The sequence below is a fragment of the Anser cygnoides genome, chromosome 10 (genome assembly GCF_040182565.1).
Source record: "Anser cygnoides isolate HZ-2024a breed goose chromosome 10, Taihu_goose_T2T_genome, whole genome shotgun sequence".
In the NCBI taxonomy this organism is placed as follows: Eukaryota; Metazoa; Chordata; class Aves; order Anseriformes; family Anatidae; genus Anser; species Anser cygnoides.
Window position 1 is genome coordinate 882,586 of NC_089882.1, and position 22,327 is coordinate 904,912.

Genomic DNA, 22,327 nt, shown 5'->3' on the forward strand with positions numbered 1-22,327 from the left:
GTTATGCAGCTGCCCACGGCACCAGTTCCCCATGAACAGCAACAGTTGACACTGAGGGGCAACGAAGTATAGATTGTTAGGGTGTTTTTTGGTCATCTGCCACGTGGCCCGACCTCACCTCAGTGGCTCCCTGTGCCCCACTAGATGCAGCATCCACCTGACATCCCACTTCAACAGCTTTTGGAGTCAGTTCTCATCTTCATGAAGATTCTCTTGTACCTTTATTTTCCTCCATGACCAAACTCACCCACGCATGGTACCTGCGCAGCAATTTCAGCACTGGCAGCAAGGTTCAGCAGCCCTCAGGAGAGGAGGGAATGAAAAGAACTCGCCCATTTTGCACATTGAAAAACAAAAATGAGTCCGCAACTGTCTTTCTCCAGGTGATAATGCAAACAAATGCTGAGTGTCTTGAGGGTGTATTTGTTATGTAGTTCATTAGTAGTAATAACAAATTGGTATAGTTATCATTAATTCACATATAAAATGGTGTATGTCTTTCCACAGACTTTGCAGGTTTGTAGATCGGTGTAAATACTGTGTGACTTTGAGAATCTGTGTGACTTTGTTACCTTCTACGTTTTCCTTTGTTGCCTGCTGCCTCTTATTTGCATCTCACTGTATGTAACATAGGTCTCCATCTGGTAAAGACAAATGCTGGGCTAGACTCTGCATTTCTTCCTCTTTAGTGGTTACTGCTGTTCCTAAATGTCCTGGCTTCTTTCAACATCGTGAATTTGGGGCAGTGGCAGGGGATGGGGGAAGACATCCAAAGTGTTTCTTTTGTCTTCTAGTCTTTTAACTTGTCAAAGTTTCTTTAGCAGTCACGTGAGCTAGAAATATAAAACAAATATTGAAAAAGAAAGGGAGTTTCTCATGCTATTTCTCGATTCTAGTGGCTGAGGATATAGGAACATAACAATTATTGCAAGATTTGGCATAAAATCATCTTTGGCATTTCTTTTGTAGTTTAGCCCTCTTTTGGATGACAGGGTGGTCTGTAGAGAAAAGCAATAGCATGTTTTAGGAAAGAAAATAGCCTTAGGAAAATGCATATATGATTTCAAGACAGTTACATCTAAGTCCCTCGAAGCTTAAAATAAAAAAGTCAACCCTCGGGAAGATGTGCTGGTGGGCAGAGTGCAGGTTATGTGTTCAAAGCAACGTGACATGTTTGCTTTGCCAAATGGTCATTACGGTGCTATGCATGGCTCTCACCCCCAAAAACATATACAGGGATGGACTATATATAGTAACACCAAAGCAGCTGCAGATGGGTTATGCCTTCACAAGGTTTCAGTGTGACATGTGTAATAATTCCTATTGTTATGGATTCAAATGCTATGACGAACTAAAAAGACATACAGCAATTTACCTTCTTCCCTAGAAAGCTCTGTTTCCCAAATGGGTTCTTTGTGATGGAAAAACGTGCCTATCAGCCTCTGACTGGATACTTGCCATTGGCCAAGGTGTAAAGATATAAATCACACAGCAGCACTGAACGTTAAAATGAACACATGCATACAATATTCCAATGTGACTAGTCCTTTGTTAAATGCATTACTCTGCAGAAAAGAATGGCAGAAACACATCTGAAATGCCAGAAATAATCTTTTTCTGTCTTATAGAGAATTGCTGAGCTAGCAGCGCTAGAGCAGACCTTCATCCCTAAAAGCCTGCAGTGTTGTTCTTCCGGGGTTCTGCTGTTCGGACCTTCAGTGGTATCATTGCACTTCCTACTACATTACTTAATGTTTCTTTTTTTTTTCTTTTCTTTTTTCTTTTTTTTCTTTTCTTCTTTTCCTCGTGAAAACTCTTGGATGTTGGCAGTAAAGCACACCAGAACATTGTCCAGTTAACCTAAAAGCTCCAGCACCAGCGAACCTGCAAAACAAAGGCTATGGCAGCACGAACGCCTGTAACACTGTCAATACTTCTCCCTCTGCCCCCTCTAGCTTCACCCAGCTGTTTTAAATAGCAAGGAGAAATTAAAATTCTTAAAGCCTTGCAGGATGTTTGGATTTCTGCCCTTTATTTCCACTTCCATGCGCCATGGCTTAAAAATTCACCCGTGATTTATAAGTTCCCTCTTTGCTTTTCTTTTTGAGAGCAACGACTTGGGGAACCCTGCAAGGGTGCAGAGCCGGTGTGGGCTTTGCCTTTTTTACTTTTTTTTAATTTTTTTGCAGCCCTGCCCAACGGCACTGTGCCGGGGCACAGTGGGAAACCACTCTGGAGGGCAGATGAGAGAGGCAAACAGCTCAGGGCTCTTTATTAGTTTATTTCAGGCGATCTTGCTTGTTCTACGGCACGGCCCCTCCCCTTTTTACAATTTTCTGCTATTCTTTACTAATTCTAGTGATTTGAGAAATGACCTTTAACCTGCGCAGTTTGCAGACTCCTAAAGGGGATAATTGAAATGCCACAGTAAACCAGAGGCAATAAAATATTATTTACTAGGCACAAAACTAAGGTTGGTCTTCCTAAAAGGAGCGCGCAACCCCTTTACCCACCCCCTCCCCCCTCCGGCATACACCTCCCGGCCCGGGGAGCTGATGCTACACCTCATTTATAAATTCCTCAGCAGCCGCATGGAGCAGCGGACCGCAGCTCGGGCCGCGAAGCCGCCTAATGGGGAGGCTGCTCCGGGAGCAGGGAGCGAAGGCAGCCGCCGGCAGCGCTCCGACGGCGGCCCCGGGCCCGGTGGCGGCGGGCAGGTGCCTGGGGAGCTCCGCGCCCCCCGCCCCGCTCCGTCCCTGCGCGCGTGCGGCCCGAGCATCCCCCGGGGGGACCCGACCCCATCCCGGGGGAGCCCCACGACACCCTCCAGGGGGTCTCCTCCGGCAAGGCGCTTCCCGGTTCCCGGGGGGCGCCATCGGGGCTCGACGCCCCGGGCAAGGCGGCGGGGATGAGGGGGGTGGCCAGTAGGGATCGGGGGCTCGGCGAGGGGGGATGTCCCCGGCTGGTGGCCGCGGGGAGGGCGCGCAGCGGCGCCCGGAGCGGCAGCGGGGCTGTGCTTACCTGGCAGTGCAGCGCCGGGAGGGACCGGCCGAGATGTGCCTTCCCCGCTGGGCTCCAGAAGGGATTTTATTTCGCGCCGGGATGGCTTTGAAGGAGGGAACGCGTTTATTGATAGCGGAGCTGCTCTCGCAGCCCGTTTGGGTTTCCCAGCGCCGCTTTGATAACGCACCCCCTCCCCCCCTTCCCCTGCAGCCCCCCGCCGAGGGACCAGCGCGGAGCTGGATGCGGGGTGCGGGGAGATGGGAGAGGTGCCATAAAAAAACCCTGGCCGGGGACTGCAGAGCGGTGAAAGCACTCTGAAGTACAAAGGGGCCGCGAAGCCCTTCCTCGGCCGGAGCGCTCAATGGAGCTTACGTGATTTAACTCAAACAGCTTTGTCAACAACCTGCCAAATTTACGGCGGAAAAAAAAAAAAAAAAAAAAGACGCTGAAGAAGGAGGAACCCAAGCCGTCGAGCCCGCTCCGTCCCCCAGCGTTTGGGGAACGGCACCCGCTTCTCGGAGCAAGCGATAAACAAGGCTTGTCAAGCGAGCCGCTCGCCAGGAATGCCGGTGCAGCCCCCTCCGGCTCGACCATGTGCGCTGCACATTGCGCGCACATGTGCGCGGGGGGAGCCTCCGCGGGGGCCACCCGGCACATCTCCGTCCTGGGGGGGGGGGGGGGTGCGCGTGCGTCCCCCCCCCCCCCCCGGATAAGCGGCGGGGCGGCCGCGATGGGCCCCGCTGCCGCGGGGAGGTCGGCCGGGGAGGCTGGATGCTGCGCGGAGGGAGACCGCGCAGCAGGACCAAGCGGGTCCAGGGGCACCCCCCCGGGCCTCGATGCGGCCGCAGCAGCCCCGTCGATCCCCGCCCGCCCCGGGGCTGCAGCGGCGTCCCGCTCGCTGCCATACAGCTTTAAAATCCAGCACTGGCTGCAATAGGTCGGCTCCGAGCGCATGCGCTCCGCTGGAAGTTTTTCGGCTGCCGTTGGCTCTCCAACATTTTTTTTTATTTTTCATTCTTCCCTTTTTTTTTTTTTTTTTTTAAAACAGTTTTAAGCAGCGGGGTGAAGAGGAGAGAAGGAGAGACGCGGGGGGAGCCGGGTCGGCTGCAGCGGGCGGGGGGTAGAGTCGAGGAAGACGGGCCGCCCTCGCCGCCCCGCGTCGCTCGCTGCCCGGCGCTGGGGGCTTCTGCCCGCGATGGATTGGGGGAGCCGCAGCTCCTGAAGCCCCGGACTTCTCCCCTCCCCCGGCCCCTACTCGCCTTGCAGGATCAGTTGCCCCCTAAGACAGACACACGCGTGCACAAGGGTCCCCCTCCCCCTTCCTTGGTTGTGCAGAAACTTTTTTTTTTAAAGTTGGGCTCTTTTTTTGACTTTTTTTTTTTCCTTCTGTGCGTAAAATGGAGGGAGCCAGCCCGAGGATGGCTCTGCAGCCGCGGACGCACGGCTCCGCAACTCCCAGCCTTTAAAAGAAGCGAAGGGGGGCGGCCGGGGGGGGGAGCCCTGCGCCCGCTCGGCTCCGCTCGTCCCCCCCTCACCCGCTCCGCGCGGGGCCGCGCAGGGTGCGCGCCGCCGGGGGCCGGGTGGGAGCGCGGGGAGCCCCGCGGCGGCACCACCTGGGCTGGTGGGACGGATCGTCGCCCGCGGCGCTTTCGCTGCCGCTTGTGAAGATTTTTTTATTTGCTTCCGCGCAATCACGCCCACGGGCGCTGTGTGCGTGTGTTGGGTTGGCTTTTTGTTGTTGTTGTTGTTGTTTGGCTTTTTTTTTTTCCTCCTTCTTCTGGTGGTGGAAAGCCCTAATTACTGCGATTGCTGATGGACCTTGGAAAGAAGGCTGCACTGGTGCCCCGCTCCGCAGTCGGACACGCTCAGCCTGCGCCGGACAGCGCGGCCGCTCCGCCGCCCCCCGCCAGCTCCGCGGCCCCCGCGCTCCTCCGGCAGCCGCCGCCGCCGTCCGCTGCCTGGGAGGGAGTATACCGCCCGGCTCCTGCGAACCAGGATTTTACTTTCGCCTCGCCCTTTCCCCCCCCTGCTCTGCTTGGATTACTTGGCTGCTCTCGCTCGGTGATCCCGCGGCGATGGAGGTGAGTCCGTGCGGGGCCGGGAGCCCCCGCACCCACGGGGGGCGCGCAGGGCGGGCGGCACCTCCGCGGGGTGCGGGACCCCGGCGCGCGCGGGGCGCCCCTCGCCCTCCCCCCCCCCCCCCCCCCCCCCCCGAGCCGCCGCCGGGAGCTCCCACCTCTGCGCCCTCACCCGCTGCTCCCCGCCTGGAAAAAAGCTCCTGGATTATTTTTTTTTTTAATTCTGTTTTTCAATTTTCCCCCCGAAGAGAAGCTGCCCGCCGCAAGGACACTTGCCGGGCTGGCTCTGCCCGCCGCGTCCCGGTGCATCTCTCTGGCAGCGGCTCCCAGGGCGAGTTAAAGACATCTTTCCAAACTTCCCAAACTTTCCCGAGGAGGATCGCTATGGAGGAGCTCAACGTCGGCGCTAATGGTGGCCTGTACCTTTAAGGAGAGCTGGCTGGGGGCCAGCGGAGGACCCAGAGTCACCCCCCCTTCTTCCCCCCCTTTTAATTTTATTCTAAGTTTCTGGAGATTATCACTCTGCATCTGCAGAGGGTCCCGCCTGGGGCAGAGCGGAGGAGCGAGGCTCCTCGGGTCCCCTCGGCGCTGCGAGGACTCCATGTTGGAAAGCCTGTTGGCTTTTTGTTGTTTGTTTGTTTTTAATTGTCAGTTGGATGCTAAATCGGTTGCACTCGGAGGGTCACGGAGAGTTCAGCAGGGCCGGGGAACGAGGCTGCCCCCCGGGCCGGGGGTGCGCGACCGGCCCCGGGGAGCCGCGGCCGGGAGCCGGGAGGCGCCCGGCTTCCCGACCGCCTGGAGGGGCTGCCAAAGCCGCGGCTGGGAGCAGGGGGCGACCGGGGGCTTCACCGCGGAGCCGGCCCGCGGTTTACAGCCCCCCGGAGCCGGGGCTCTGGATGCCGCCTTCCCGCAGGTAGTGCTCCCAGAAAACCAGATGCCTTCGCAGGCTTTCCAGACACCCCGTGTAAAACAGGATCACAGGCGAGCCCGCGGCTGCAGGATCTGTAAAAGCCTCCCTTTTCATCTCAGCAAAGAGCAAGGGCTCCGCATGGGGTGCATTAAATACCCGAAACCAATCTCGGTGGCCCTACAAAGTTGAAAACGGTGCCTCACACTCCTGATAGCCAATACTGCCGGCGAATTCCCCCCTACTTTTTTTTTTTTTTTCCCTTTTTGTTTTTGATGGCAGCTTGTCAGCCGGAGGGGCCGGGCCCCCGGGCGCAGGTGCCTCCTCCCGCCTGGCCTCGCTGCCTCGGGAGGACGAGGAAGGCGACAGCGGCCCGCTGCGGGCCGGGAGGTGCCGTCGGAGGGGCAGCAGCCGCCCGGCCCCAACGCCTCCCGGGGCGAGGCCGCCCCCTGTTGGGAGCGGGGCGCCAGGGCTCCCCGGGGGCCGCCGGGCCGGGGCTGGGGGCTCGGGGCTGCGGCAGGGCCCAAGGGGACACCCAGGTCTCTTAGAAGGGGAGGGCCGAGGCAGCGCGGCTTTGGCCCCAACGTCCCGGCCCCGCCGCCCCCCGCAGGCACCGAGCTGGGGGTCTCCGAACCGTGGCACTTCTGTGGTGTTAGCTGCATAGCTCCTGGTTCAAAAACAGCAAAGCAAACCGAGAAAACCCCCAAAGCACCACCACACCTTGGCGTTTGGGAGCCGCAGCGAGCTCCAGCCACACTTTGCCCAGCCCCGGCTCTCGCACCTCTCCCGGCACCGCCGGGGTCCTGCTGCCGGACCCCAGGCCCCGCCTCGGGCACCGGGGAGCTGGGACCCCCCCCCGGGCTGTGCAGCCCCCCCAGGGGGCGGCCAGGGCCGGGGAGGCTTCGCCCAGGGCTACGCGTGCTGCCGGCTGCCCTTCCCCACGCGTATCCAGGCAGGTTCCGTGGCAGCCCCGGTCTTCTCCCGACCCTTCACAAACAGAAAGAAATTAGAATTAAGAACACCTTGGCTTCGGCATTAAGGGCTTTTTGAGAATGAATAGGGAGCCCCCAAGTGTCGAAATGTCTTTTTTTTTTTTTTTTTTTCCTCCCTTCCAAGGGGAGGGGAAATAAAAAAACTTGAATGGGACTGGTTAGCGAGTTAAAGAGTCCCGTGTGAGGACGCAGACGGAGATCGCGGGACCTGTCGGGGGAAGCGTTTGGCTCCCCAGCCGGCCTCCTACTCACTGTGGGGCCGCCGCTTGGGGCTCCTGTCCCCTCCGCCTCCCCGGGCCAGCGCCGACCCCAACCCTGACCCCAACCGGTTCGGGCGCTGCCGTCGGGGCTGTCACCGCAGCGCCAGCACAGAGCGGGGGCTGCGGGGACCTGCTTCCCCCGTCCTGCTCGGATGCTGACTCCGGAGCGGGAAGCAATGGGGTAATGCCCGGCACTGGGGCAAAGAGGGGAGCAGGGACGGGACCCCCGGGACCCCCCCATTGCCGCCCCGCCCCGTCCCGTCCCGTCCCGTCCCGGGCAGGGTGCGGGGGGCGGCGGGGCAGGGGCCAGGCGGCACGGGTCGCCGTGCGGCCGCCCCGGGAAGGCGGTGTCCGGGTTTGGGGGGGCGTGGGTGGGTTCTGGCCGGGGGTGGTGGTGTGCCCGCTGGCGCGGCAGCCGCGACCTGGCACCGAAGCCCCGGCGGGGAGAAGGGCAGGCGAGTCAGCGTCAAGTTAAAAGGGGCCCGGATACTTCCGTTGTTTAAACTTGAATGCTCGAAAATGGTCTGAGAAGCAATAAACAATCTGATCCTTTTTCTCCCCCCTCTAGAAATCCACTGCAGTATTAATCCAAGGAGGTGCTTTGGGGACAGTTGGCAGTACAATGGCTTCTCAGTACCTCATAGTGGCTCTGGCCATTTTCTCCTCTTTTACCCAAGTTGTAATAGAAGCCAGCTCTTGGTGGTAAGCATCTCGTATCGACTTGATTTTAAAAGGGGGAGTCAAGTTTTGCTTGATTAAATGTCTATTTACTTCGTATGTGCTTTGTTTCTGGGGGAGCAGTGCATGAAGGAGACAGCAGGGGAGTCGTGTTTTAGCTGTAATACGTTGTGTAGTAAAATGAACGTGTTTCTGGAGCAAGCAGAATTGTGTAGGATCTTGTGTTGTAAAACTCAGTTTTTTTAGAATGGTTTAAAGTAGATTCTCTTTGGGTTTGACCATCTTTAAATTTCTAGAATTGCATTCTTTTAAAGGAGTCATTTCAACTCCTGTAGACTAGATTTTTTTTATGTATAAAAGAAAATATGGAATTACCACTGAAAACCTCTATTAGATTAAAATTTAGGTTTGAAGTTTTCCAATAAGCTTAAGGCTTAAATGCTTATAAATATATTTTGTTACCAAAAAAGTACATTTTTGTTTCTGTTTTGGCAAATTATCTGTTTCTCTACAGGGTACGATGTGGGGAGTTCTTGAAATAGGTGTTTCTCCGCTGTTTCAATTGATCCTGTTGAGATTAATAGCCACTTTCTAATTGAAATATTGTGTGAAAAGTACTTCAAGAATTAAGAAAACAAAGTTGATTTTGTTTACGGTGATTATACTTGCCTCTGTTTTTCTGTGTCATTCGGAAGAAGCTGGAAGTAGTCTATAGCAAGTTTCCAACTTCTGGCATGTTAAAGGTTTCCCTGTTTGTTTATGATAGAACAGATTGAAAATCCAGACCTAAATCTAAAATGTGTGTTAATATAGAGTGGGTTTGGGGGGCTTTTTTTGTTTTCACTTTATGTATTTTCTGGCCTTGCCGTTGTTTGTGGCTTCTGTTATTTTTACTACGTCCATTTGAGCTAGTGAAAGATTGCCTAGTGCAAGTCTTCCAAGTCTGTGTCTTACTTCAGTCCCTAATGTATGGTGATAACCACATGGATGGGATATAATAACTTTTGTGCTGTCTTTAAAGTAAGTTTCATATTTATGTGTTTTTGTTGTTAGTTTTTTTTTGTTATTTTTTTCCTCATCTTGATAGCAAAAACAGGAGGCTCAATGCTTATATACAATACAGTTCTGTTTGGGATTTATAGACGTTTTTGTCTTCTCTTTATTAATCGAAATTTTTCTTTATGCAGGTCTTTAGGGATGAACCCTATGAACCCCATGAACCCTGTTCAGATGTCAGAGGTATACATAATAGGAGCCCAGCCACTATGTAGCCAGCTAGCAGGGCTTTCCCAAGGACAGAAGAAACTCTGCCAGTTGTATCAGGACCATATGCAGTTCATTGGAGAGGGTGCAAAGACCGGCATTAAGGAATGCCAGTATCAGTTCAGACATAGAAGATGGAATTGCAGCACTGTGGACAACAACTCTGTTTTTGGCAGAGTCATGCAGATAGGTAGGAAGCAACATCTTTATGATTAAACTCTTGTCTAAGGGTATGTATGGCACATAATGTTCTGCACTTGAAGCTCTTGCCAGGTTCTTACTGCACACTGTATACGATCAAGTGTTTTTAAAAGTTGGCAAAGGAGTTGAATTATTTTTAGCTGGAGGTGATTTCCCACCACTGTCCAGCCATGTCTGTTGGAAAACAAAGTAGGAATATACATCTGCATATGGGAATACACTAGAAAGGAAAATGTGTCCCTGGCATCTCCTTTTAGAAAACCTGAGACAAAATAAAGGCAATCTAAGAGAATTAAAAACAGCAGCGTCTTGTAAAATTAAAGATGTCCCTATCTAGTTCCAAAGTTAGTGGCTGCATTGGTCTGGAGGTTAACTGAAAATTGCTGGTCTGTCTGTTAGTGTTTATAGGCAATTCCTTCTTGCTTATTTCCAGGTATGGTAACTTTTTTCTCTTTCTGAGGAAGCTAGGTTTGTGTTAAAAATAGCACGGCAGGGTAATCTCTTTGAAATCAGTTCTGTCAGGGCAGAACGTGTGATTGTCCTTGCAACTTGCATTTGATGTAATCACGTAGCTGGTAGGAGATACAGATTCCTGTTTAACTTCTTATCGCAATTTGGTGGGCACCCAACCCTTTCCCTATCAGATTGTCTTTGAAATGTGCTTCTCCAGTGTTCACGTGCTGCCTGCTTTTCCTGTCATTTAAGGAACTCGTTGTGTTTTAAAGTCCTTGGCAAAATTTTAACTAGTGCTACTGAACTGGGTCCATGGTGAAACCTTCCTCAGACTTCCCCAGGTTGGATTGCTGATCCTGTGCAAGCAACTGGAAAAGCTGTTTCTCTGTGTGACAGTTTTGAACTTCTATGTTAGTGATCAGTGACTAACAAACTCAGCATTGCTTTTTACCTGGAGATCTAAAGAAAAGTTTTTATTTCAGCTTTTTTTCTGGCCTGCTTTAAAAAGGAGGGTTTTAAAATCAAATCCAAGCTAGGTTTATCAGTAAATGCATGAACTCCAGTAAAAGTTGAAGGAATACCATCAATTCATATTTGTTCTCAGTGTTTGTAAAAAGGAGTTTGTTTTTATTTGTCTGACAATCTCCAAATAAAATCTATTGCATAAAAGTATCTAATTGAAACAGCTGGTTTCAGACAAACAATCTTCCTTAGACTTTTTCCAAGCACAGTATTAACACCCCCCTGTAGAGTTTACTTTTTGCCCTACCTGAGCAGAAGTCTACTAGCATATGAAACATGAAAGAAAACTCTTTCTGTAGACCTTCCTGTTCTAATAATCTAACAAATGCCAGCAAAATAATCTGTTTGAAATTTGGGCCTTCACCTTTCATCCCTTATTTATTATTCAAGCAAGTAAAAATTAGCTCAAGGGGACTACTGGTGTGAAGAAATGTATAGGATCAGGCCCATGAGTTGTGGTGTCTGTCTCCAGAATAGAAGTTTCTGCCCTCCCGAAGTATGACAGATCTATTTAAAGTTGGTTTCTTTCAAGTTAAATAACTTTGCCGCACCCTTCTCCTGAATATGACTGCGTTAGCTGATGTCTACACAGCAATTTATCATGTAATTAAGCCACTTACTCTAATTGCAGATGGAAGCAAGGTTAATGGCCATATTCAAGAGTTAAAGATCCTAAAGAGTGTATTCATTGAGAACAAGAAAGGTGTTGTCGGTACCAGTTGTATTATTTCATGCTGACCTTTCGGTAATGACCAGCTGCTCGTCCTCTGAGTGGAAGGAAAAATTGGTACTTTTAGAGCCTCATCCATTTTAACTTCAGCCTGCCTTATGCTGACTTGTCGAAGGCTGTCAGCATTTCCTTACTCTCACCAATGTGAGAAGATTGTAGCCGGGGACTGAATGCACGTAGTTTGGGAGGATTTTGTCATCTGAGCTAACTCTCTTGCTGGTTGTGCACAGAGGAGCGCCTAAGCAAAGCACTGACTGACAACGCAGTAATTACTGCAGCACATAAATGGACAGTCTTTCTTCCAGGATTTATCTGGCAAAGTTAGCTAAAGCTGTACAAATAAACCCAGCACTGGGTTTGGAAACTTGCTCTGTGGCTTATTGAACTGCAGAGTTTCAGGGCTTTTGTTCTTTGCTGATGGTTCCCAGGTCAGGCTGTGGTCCTCGCTGCCTTCCCCGCCTTGCGCCATCTCCTGGCTCTGTGGCAGGCCCGGGGCTGGCAGCGGTTGGGCTTTCAAACAGCAAAGTGCTAACATGAAGTAAAATAACTGGATCCTCCCCCAGCAGCTTGCTGGAGTTGGGGTCCAGTCTATTCATGCCTGCTGCCTGATGCTGAATGCTTTCAAAATACAGGACAAAGAACATTTTGTATCTTATGGTCAGGTATATAAAAAAAAAAAGTTCTGTTATTGCAGAACTATTCATATCAAGTGATATATCAAGGCTCAGCTCCTTGCTCTGTGGGTGGCTTCCTACAGAGTATGGATGTTGAACAGTTCCATTTCTATGTTTTGTATATGGGAGAGAAGGGACTCAAATGTGTTTGGAATGTGTGTTTCCTTGCCATGGCTACAATGGAGGGAAATGCTGGCCTGTGGGAAAAGATAGATCGGACAGTGAAGGAAAGCACAGTTGTGCCTAAAGACTTAAAAATAAATAAATAATAGAAAATTTAGAGTGACTTGTCCATGTGGAACTGTCACCCTTCATGCATTGCTGGGGTCGATGACTTCAGGCAGTGATGACTTGCAGCCTGTGTGGGCTTGAAGTCTGCTTCAGCACTTGATGTTATTTTATAATTTGCTTAAATGCTCACGGAGGGAGCTTGGGGGCAACTCTCTTTTCTGTACCCCAGCATTTTCTTCTCTGTCCCACTAAAAACAAGTTCTTTAAAATACACTCTGAGATAATAATTCATATTAATAATAATAAAAAAGTTAGCTTTATGGGATTAAATCCTGCAATAAACAGTATTGTTAACCATGCGAAAGCACAAACTAATTAAACAAGAAAAAGAATAAAATGGAACGGAAGAGGTGAGTCCTGTGGTCCAAAGCAGACCATGTTTCTTTCCTCTAAATCTAGTGGAAATTTTGCTTAAGGAATTAATCCAGAATTGTGTGTTACAGAACAAACGGGAACGTTAAAATCTGTATGAGGTTCCCCCCGCTATAGTTTGCGTTAAATGCAAGGCATAAGTCAGCACATAAAGCCAAGTCTTTTTTTTTAACCAAAAAAGGCTGCTCCTGTAACCCTTTATACCCATAATTCATGTAAGTACTTTCCCAAGCAGGTGTCAGGGAGAATGGAGCATTGTAAGTAGGGGGCAAAGTGCTTCTCATCTTCCTTAAATGTGATCTTTCCCAACATGAGACTTCTGATTTTTTCCCATTTAGAAACAGCATCTATTACTAGAATTAATCCAGTGGATGACAGCTGTTATATTAACAAAGCTGCTCTGAGTGTAGTGTCATCTTGATGTTAAATATGGACCAGACTGTGAATTATTTATGTTCCAAAAGTGCTCAAAAGCTCCTATTAGATTTGGCCTGTTATGGTAGGCCTTGTACAAACAGCTTCTGCCTCAAAATATTGCTGCCTAAATACATAGGATATGTCCAAAATGCAGCCTCTTAGAGCCCTAATTTTACGAAGGCCCATGCTGTTCCCTGAGAAACTTGTAAAATCAAGATTGGAAACTAGCTTGATCTATTGATTAGAATAAAGATTAGGAATAGAATTTAACTCATATAAATTGAAAATAACAAGATTATAGTTAGTCTATTCTTAGTTATTCTGGGAATCTTTCTTGGAAAAGACCCAGTGGGATGCTGTATCTTAAGATGAAAAGCAAACTGCAAGTGGGATCTCTGGTACAAGTTTTGTAGGGTGTTGTTTTTTGTTGTTGTTTGTTTGTTATTTTGGCTTGTTTTTGAAAGCCCTTCTACTTTCATTCAAAACTTGTGGCATTCTTGGAAAAGAGGGAAATTCAAGCTCTACGTAAAGGTGTTTTTAGATACCATCAAGAGGGTGCTACTTAGCCAAGTCTTGCATTGTTGGGATTGTAACTTTTTCTTCCCCAAATTTGAAACTTGAGGTTTTAAAGGCATTTAAGGGCACCAGATACAGAATAAAACTTTCAAGGCCTGCTTGTGCCATGGGTTTTTTCTTCCCTGTAATTGGTAGAAACAATTGTCCATAGATTCGCCTACCTGCCACATCGACAGGAGCTGGAGTGCTGGGCACTGAGCAGCTCGGGTTGTTTGTTAGGTTCATTAGCCTCCTAGAGAAGTGGCTTGTGTGCAGAGTGAGAAGTGGTGTGGAATTCTGCTGTGCGTTTCTTTTGATACCAGAAGGCTTTGTAAAACGCTATAACTTTAAGTAAATCGGAGCAAGGGGGAGAAGTGCATAAATCATCTTTGAGAAGTAGTAATTTAAGAACCAGGCCTTTTAAAAGTTGCATTTACCATCTCTCTCTTCTGAAGGGCAGGGAGCCTACTTCATTCCTCTCCTCTCCCCTCCCTACCCCAGCAGGCAGGGCTGCCATGGCCTGGCTGGTGGCCTGCTCGGGGCCGCTGCCCTGCCACATCCTTCCTTCCAGCTCCATGCCTTCCCCACTACCAACAAGAGGCAACTGCTCCTCACAAACACCTCATGTGCTCCTGTGGGATTGAGGGTGGGGTTCATTTGGTGGGGTTGTTTTTGGAGTAGAGATTTTTGGAGGAGCACTGTTCAGGGTTACTCTGCCCTTCAGTAGGAGAATGAGTTTTGGAGGCTCCTGGAGGGTTCGGTCCCCTGGGTGGGCTGGGGTGGTGGATGAAGGTCCTCCCGTAACACTGCTCATCTTTCCGTGCAGGCAGCCGGGAGACAGCGTTCACCTACGCGGTGAGCGCAGCTGGGGTGGTCAACGCCATGAGCCGCGCCTGCAGGGAGGGTGAGCTCTCCTCCTGCGGCTGCAGCCGGGCTGCGCGGCCCAAGGACCTGCCCCGGGACTGGCTGTGGGGTGGCTGCGGGGACAACATTGAGTATGGATACCGCTTCGCCAAGGAGTTCGTTGACGCCCGGGAGCGGGAGAGAGTTTACCAGAGAGGTTCCTATGAGAGCGCCCGGATCATGATGAACCTGCACAACAACGAGGCCGGGAGGAGAGTAAGTCCCTCTGCCCCCACACGTCCCTCCCTTTGGGGAAAGCCTGGGAGGTCATCTGCCACCAAGCTTGTCTCCGTTTCAATAGGCAAGACAAGAAAATAGAAAATGCAGGTATAGGTGGGTGAAGAGCGTATAAATTTGTGCTGCTCTTGGTTGCCTTTCCCATGGAAGGACCAGGACCAGAGTGGGTTGCGTTTTCCTCCACGCTGGTTCAGTAGAAGTGCCTAGCACGCTGCACACTTTCTGTACAATTTTATTAGTTTGTGTTTCCAGCTGGCGCCGTGTGTGCTAGGGGGAAGAGGGATGCACTGAGCCTCATCATCTGGAATAGTGTTGTAGGATTGTTCCCACTTTTTTTTTTCCTGCTTTGAGGATGCGAAAAGCTCCTCCATGTTATTAGAAAACATCATCTTCTATGGTTAAATATGTCTTTATGGTTTCTTTAATCTCAAGAATGCCTTAAATGAACTGGTGTAAACTTTTTTTTAATAGTCTGAATATGAAGAGCCAAAATCATTATTTTCCTAGAGCTTGATGTGCCAGAAATAGTCGGCTGGAGACTTTACACTTGTGTTTTAAGGTGAAGAAGGATGAAAGATAATTGAAAATTAATAGTATTTAAATGTGAGAGGAGGGTGTCTGAAAGCAGTGGACAGGCCAATTTACCATTAGTGAGAAGAAAAATGACACTTTCACGGTTGCTTATGGAGACTAGCAGCTTTTTCCTTCCTCAGCCTCATCTTTGCAGTGCCATTTGGCAGCGCTGAGACTTTCTGTAACTGCTGGGTGGAAGTTGTCTACGGTATCATCTAATGTGTCAGACCCCAGGATTTTTGGGGCACTGTCAACACTGACTCTCATTTCTATTTGTACAGGGCAAATGAGAGATATTTCCCTGCCAAAGCTTTGTAAAGAGGATATTGCTGTGTAGCTCTGTCTTCCACCCATAGGTGTTTGGGGGTTTCTTCTTGGATGAAGTCTCTATTGTAGAGCAGTATTTGGGATAGGAGGGGAATGCTGAGCCAGGAGTAGACAATCAGCTGCAACTGAGCCAGGAACAAGAGGAATCTTAACTCTTTCCCTAGTTGAAGCCTCAAGCTGAGATCAATAGAGAGAGTAACTCGAATAGAAACTAAAGGGATGTTTTACATTTCTCAATGAAACAGCAAAATCCTTTGCTGGCATGAGAGCAAATTCCTAAAATTTGAATGCAGCATGACTGATGCTGCTGTCTGGTCTGTGTGTGTGCTGCTATGGCTGTCTGTGTGGTGGGGAGAGGCTGGCAAAAACTCTCCCCTCTCCCTTGCCCCCTTGTCTGGGTTAACAAGGGTGCATGGGGTGAGCTTGCACTCTGCCTTCCCACTGTATTGCAGGAGGGAGGAGGATGCTAGGAGAAGGGGGAAGGGGACAGAGAAATGAGGTGCATAAATGCTGTCACAGTTATGCTAATCTTTCACCATCTTTTCTCCTTTCTCGCCCTGCCTTCTCCAGACTGTGTACAACCTGGCTGACGTGGCCTGTAAATGCCACGGTGTCTCTGGCTCCTGTAGCCTGAAGACCTGTTGGCTGCAGCTTGCCGATTTCCGCAAGGTAGGCGATGCCCTGAAGGAGAAATACGATAGTGCTGCTGCCATGAAACTCAACAGCCGGGGCAAGCTAGTGCAGGTGAACAGCCGCTTCAACGCACCCACTATCCACGACCTTGTCTACATCGATCCCAGCCCCGACTACTGTGTGCGCAATGAGAGCACCGGGTCCCTGGGTACCCAGGGCCGCCTTTGCAATAAGACCTCGGAGGGCATGGATGGCTGTGAACTCATGTGCTGCGGCCGGGGGTATGACCAGTTCAAAACAGTACAGCGAGAGCGCTGCCACTGCAAGTTCCACTGGTGCTGCTACGTTAAATGCAAGTTGTGCACAGAGATTGTGGACCAGTTTGTGTGCAAATAGGAGACGGACGAGGTGGGAGGAACTGTGGCCACCTGCCCACAAGGGGTGCAGACCCCTCTCCCCTTCCACAGGACTATCTCCGCTTTATTTATAGAGTCCAATGAGTTGTTGTCTTCTTTTAAGGAAAAGAAAAAAGAAAAAAAAAAAGGGCAGGGGGAAGGAGAAATTAAAAAAAATTTAAAAAAAAAGAAAAATGCAAAGGTTGCAAAGAGAAGTGCCTGGAACCCTCTCTGTGTCCATCCCAGAACTGTGTGCGGCTTATATTTTTGGCAATAATGGGGGAGAACCTGAGGATATTTATTTTACAAAGTAAAACAAAAAATTTGACTTTTCTTTAAAATTATAGAGTAGTTTGAGGGGAAAATCCAACATATCCTAATTTAGTCCCATGGGACATAATACATGTGCAGTCGGCAGAGCAACCATGTAATGTGCTTGGGATGTTAGAACAATCCTTATGGATGTGAGGAACATACAGACCTGTCCGTGACTTCTGATTTCAGACACTAGTAGTTATCAAAATAGGGTTTATAGAGCTATTCAGTACAATTAGGGCTCTGTAAATAAGGGGTGGTATATTCATCATGAAGTGCAGTATCAGTTGCATATCTGAATGTGCCTGCTTAAGTATGCAATGTCATTGGAGGGTAAAGAGCAAAGGATCATAAAGGCTTCAACTGCGTTATTCCTGACTCACTGAATTTGGCTCCAGAACCTACCAAGACCAAAAAAGCAAAAAGACACAAAAAGTCTGCCTTGATGTATAGCATAAATATTCCGCAAGGGAGAATTTGACCTTATTAGCTAATTGTGGCATTCAAGTATCTCATCCCACAGAGCAGCGTATCAAGAGCCAACGAGGTGCTGGTTGTGTGGGGCACTGCAGCCTGGTGGGAGGGTGGCTGCGTACTTGCAGGCAGCGAAGTTGCAAGCTTGCAAAGTTGTAGTCTCCCAGCCTGGAAAGCCCTTTGAAAACAGAATTCCCCAAATTTGAAAATGCCTTAAAAATGGTGTAATAGCTGGCTATCTTTCGAAACACAGCTTGACAAATAACTTCTCTAATTTTATGAGAGAAAATAAATCATTAGGTAGCCACTCTTGGAATGATTAATTTTTATTTTTTTTTTTTTGCAGATTTTGGGAACGCTTTCACTTAAAGAGACAATAGTTTCATACTGTAATAACATTAACTGGCTATTATAGTTCAATGAAATGTTGCAGCAATACCAAATTTATCATTCTATGTCTTTAATACACATGCTTTAGGTAATATATTGCAGATATACACTACAACTGTTCAGACTATACGTGAGCAGTTACATATGTATGGGAAAACTGTGGTCTGCTGGTGTCTGATATTTCAAAGCTCTTTGTACATATATATTTTAATGATTTAAGAAATAATAAAACTTCTAAATTACAGGGGCAGTTCATCCCCCATTTTCTTTTCCAGATCTCTTCAGGTTTGTTGATGAATCTAACTTTTTTTTTTTTAATTATTATTATTTTTAAGAGCCTTTATAATTTGAGTTTTAAGGATTATCACGAAGAAGTAAGCCTTTTTCCAGCTTCAGGACTTTCTTGGTCAGTTGTTAGAGGCAGCACCCTGCACTTGCATTGATACTGGTCTGGAGATACTTCTATTCCACTTACACTGTAGAGGCATCATTAGTTGCTGAAAGGAGACAACTTAAAACTCCAAAATGTGCTGCATTTGGCCCTTGGTTTTTAGTTTTTGAAATGGGAATTATTTGTTGAACAATATGTATTTACACAGGATTTCCTTATTGGTTCAGAGGCCTCATTCCAGCTCAGTGCCATCCAACAAGTTCAAGAAATTGGTTTTGCAGATACCAAGTGAGGAAAATCTTTCACTTTAGCCTAGTTGTACTAAAGCCTTAACTTTTCACCAGCCTATAAGCTGTATCATTAAGTTCATCTTGATCATTTATCAGCTTCTTAAATGGCGCTTTATTGCTCTTAATTTACTGTACAAGGACATATTTACCCCTCATCTTCAGATGTTTGCAAAGAATATCTTTAAAGTAAGATAAATAAAGCACTAATTCATTGAATATGTCACTTTTGGTTTTTATTATACAAAAACCATGATCATTTTTTTCATTTGCTGGATCACCTCTCTCTTGTTCCTTTTTAGTGACTTTTGTCTGAGCAGAACTGAATCTCATGATCCTAGCTATTAAAACACTATTTAATGTAAAATATTTTACTTGTCATTCAGATATGTAAATCTTCTATGTCCTTTCCTTTGTTCTGTACATTTAATGTACATATTTCTGTCTTGCGTGATTTGTATATTTCACTTTTTTTTTTTTTTTTAAAGAAAGGATTATGCCATAATGGAAGATAGACTATAAAATAAAACTTTGGTTGTATATTGGGAAGTGGTTTTAATTATCTTTCAGAGGAGGATTTGTTAAAACAATGAACAGAGATGATTTTTAAATTTACTACATGGTAAAGCAAGGAAGTGATTGTTTGCCAAACAAACAAAGTACATCTCAAAAATTTATTTCTATATTAAGGAATACAGATATAACTACTTTTTAAGTGGAGGGAAAAAAACAACAACAACAAAAAATCCCAGCCCAAATCCCTGTGAATGTGAGCTAGAAAGCATTTTAGGGATGGGTTAGATGGGTTAAGGGCTTTGTTGGCAGTGGGTAGGGGCTGGGGCTAATGCTGCTTGTGTGGAAATGGCGTCCAGGGCTTGCTGTAGCAACTCTGGGGCAGCATGACCTGATGCTGCAGACAACTTCCTCACGTAATCCCCGTGGTGGCAGCAGGATCCTCCTGTGGTTTCCAAGGCGAATAAGATTTCAGGACTGGGTTTTGTCTGGTTTGGGCTGTGTGCGTGGTTTCTGGGGGTGAGGTTCCCCCAGCCTGATGCACAGAGGCTGACACAAGGGAAGCTCACCTGTTTGTCCTCAGACTTGCTCAGAAATGGAGTGTGTGGGCAGAAAGCAGCGAGTCCCTAAAAAATGCAAAGTATTGGTAGCAAGGAAGTAAAACAGAAAACGAAAATTAATATAAAAACCAAGCCTTCTGTTTTGAGACTGATTTTTCTTTGAACTGATTTCCTAAATAAATCTCTATTTATTTACTTATTTATTTTTTGTGCTGTAGAGAGCATCATGAATTAGTGGCCTTTTCTACCACTCTTCTGCTGCTTTTCTTCCTTTTCGCTTTCTCTTTCTCTTTTTCCTTTTCCTTTTCCTTTTTTTTTTCTTTTTTTTTTCTTTTTTTCTCCCAAGGATAACCTTCTAATGTATCGAAACTCCTTCTGGCTGCCAAGAATGTATTATCCCACAAACCAGTAGACCAACATCGTGTGTTTAAAATAGCGATTCTGGGCAAATGCAACATTCTGTGGTCCTATTACTGACATCTGGTTCAGTTTTCCTTCACTTGTATATTGACCAGTATTCTTTATTGCAAAAACACAGCCCCTATTTAGGAAAGTCAGCATTTTTTTGGACTGGATTGTATTCAAACTCTTCCCAATAACAGAAAAGTTACCAAAAATTTCTTTATTGGCAGCAGTAAATAACTGTATTCAAAATAGTCATTATGGGCTCAGATACAAGAGAATTGTTTTTAATTTGCAGCAAAGTTTATCTGTTTAATTTTGTTAAAAATGCTGTTACCCCTGGATTTGAATCTTGTATTTTTAGTGATCTTCTCAAACCTTTGTGTCCGGTTATGGATTTGCCAATACGAATACTCACCCCGTCTTTGCAAAATATTGAAGCCACAGGTGTTAGCAGGACGAAAACCAGGACAGGGGGTGAACATGAAGAAGTGAATGGCAGCCTCGAGTCAGGCACTACATGCAGAAAAGAGCATCAAACCCATTCCTTTTCTTAAGGACATGTTTCATGTTTACATGTTTCATGACCTGACAAAGATGATACAGAACTTGTAGAAATTGTCACTGAAGCTGGCAGAAAGACTGCTTTCCTTTTGGGTAAGGGTTCTTGAGAAATAATTTCTAAACCATTAAGATGTTCTTTGTAAAAGAGTGCTTTTGCTGAATCAGGAAGGACACTTTTTTTTTTTTCTTTTCTTTCTGAAATATATTCTAGAGGAAACTGTAAGAAAAAAGGGGAAAAATAAAAGTCTCTTTTATATATATATTAATATATATATTATACTTGTTGACTGTGTCAGTCCTAAAATTGCTTATCTATAATTTAAGTCAGTTTGGAAGGCAGTCCAGATCTGCTCTTTCACTCTTCAAACTGTGTTTAAGATCCTCAACAGCCAGAGGAGAGGAGAGGAGAGGAGAGGAGAGGAGAGAAAAAAAGAAAAAAGAAAGGAAAGGAAAGGAAAGGAAAGGAAAGGAAAGGAAAGGAAAGGAAAGGAAAGGAAAGGAAAGGAAAGGAAAGGAAAGGAAAGGAAAGGAAAGGAAAGGAAAGGAAAGGAAAGGAAAGGAAAGGAAAGGAAAGGAAAGGAAAGGAAAGGAAAGGAAAGGAAAGGAAAGGAAAGGAAAGGAAAAAGGAAAGGAAAGGAGAAGAGAAGAGAAGAGAAGAGAAGAGAAGAGAAGAGAAGAGAAGAGAAGAGAAGAGAAGAGAAGAGAAGAGAAGAGAAGAGAAGAGAAGAGAAGAGAAAAAAGAGAAGAGAAAAAAAAGGAAAGGAAAGGAAAGGAAAGGAAAGGAAAGGAAAGGAAAGGAAAGGAAAGGAAAGGAAAGGAAAGGAAAGGAAAGGAAAGGAAAGGAAAGGAAAGGAAAGGAAAGGAAAGGAAAGGAAAGGAAAGGAAAGGAAAGGAAAGGAAAGGAAAGGAAAGGAAAGGAAAGGAAAGGAAAGGAAAGGAAAGGAAAGGAAAGGAAAGGAAAGGAAAGGAAAGGAAAGGAAAGGAAAGGAAAGGAAAGGAAAGGAAGGGAAAGGGAAAGGAAAGGAGAAAAGAAAAAAGAAAGAAAAAGAAAAAGAAAAAGAAAAAGAAAAAGAAAAAGAAAAAGAAAAAGAAAAAGAAAAAGAAAAAGAAAAAGAAAAAGAAAAAGAAAAAGAAAAAGAAAAAGAAAAAGAAAAAGAAAAAGAAAAAGAAAAAGAAAAAGAAAAAAGAAAAAGAAAAAGAAAAAGAAAAAGAAAAAGAAAAAGAAAAAGAAAAAGAAAAAGAAAAAGAAAAAGAAAAGAAAAAGAAAAAGAAAAAGAAAAAGATAAGGAAAACATTCTCCCCTACTAAAGGCTCATATGTATCTGTTGATGTTGCAGTGGGAGAAACTAACCATGGAGCAGTGCAGTGAGGGGTTTGTACGTGGAACTTTGTTTTTTTAAAAGGTGTGATTATAAAAATCAATCTCTTATTTGCTGCTATTATATGAGGTTGCGTGTGTGCATTTGTATATGCTCTGCTGGTATTTTCCAATTGTCTTGGCCAAATTCTGCTTTTAGTTATGGTTAGGCATCTCTCCTGACTTTGGTGGTGTCATATGAGCCTGATATTTTTCGACCAGACATGAAGGCCCCCCCTGCTCAAACAGAATGCGTATGAAATATATCAGCCTTTCTTCTGCTGGCTGGTTATTTAAACATGGCTAACTGAATTATTGTGAAACAAATTCTGGGACTGCAGCTGCAAAAGCAGTAATACAGTATATTTGTAGTGATGTTTCTACGCCATACCTCCTAATTTCCCGGTTGATTTCCAGTGCAGACAGAAAGCCTAGAATGCATGTGGTATGTTCGTCATTATACAATTTATAAGCGCAAAATAATAATTTGTTGTCAATTAGTGTTTCTATTATAGAGATACAATCAGGTAGTTTGGGCTTTCATGGTGTTTTTTTAAGGACCTTGTATCTGTGACTATATTGAACATCGCTAGCTAGGAGCATCGCTGAG

General features: G+C 46.8%; 1 protein-coding gene and 1 long non-coding RNA gene across 3 annotated transcripts; one reads left to right on the top strand and one right to left on the bottom strand.

The window, feature by feature from the left end:
• Window positions 1-202: 202 nt before the first annotated feature.
• On the bottom strand, window positions 203-4,025 carry LOC136791657 (uncharacterized). The gene is made up of 2 exons (XR_010834046.1): window positions 3,022-4,025; window positions 203-1,884 (listed from the first exon to the last, which is right to left on the bottom strand). It is a non-coding gene; the product is annotated as an uncharacterized lncRNA (long non-coding RNA).
• A 7-nt stretch (window positions 4,026-4,032) lies between these two features.
• On the top strand, window positions 4,033-18,870 carry WNT5A (Wnt family member 5A). 2 transcript variants are annotated; one of them, XM_048047543.2, is made up of 5 exons: window positions 4,033-5,084; window positions 7,809-7,942; window positions 9,106-9,371; window positions 14,223-14,515; window positions 16,007-18,870. In XM_048047543.2, exons 1-5 carry the CDS (start codon window positions 5,079-5,081, stop codon window positions 16,463-16,465), a joined length of 1,158 nt encoding a protein of 385 aa, XP_047903500.1. In that variant the 5' UTR covers window positions 4,033-5,078; the 3' UTR covers window positions 16,466-18,870. The 2 variants fall into 2 exon arrangements, with proteins under 2 accessions (XP_047903500.1, XP_047903502.1); XM_048047545.2 differs by lacking the exon at window positions 4,033-5,084 and adding an exon at window positions 7,167-7,421.
• Window positions 18,871-22,327: the final 3,457 nt, after the last annotated feature.

Coding starts and splice junctions, on each gene's coding strand:
- WNT5A (XM_048047543.2), top strand. Junction 7,943..9,105: donor ATAGAAGCCAGCTCTTGGTG/GTAAGCATCTCG, acceptor TTCTTTATGCAG/GTCTTTAGGGATGAACCCTA. Junction 14,516..16,006: donor ACAACGAGGCCGGGAGGAGA/GTAAGTCCCTCT, acceptor TGCCTTCTCCAG/ACTGTGTACAACCTGGCTGA.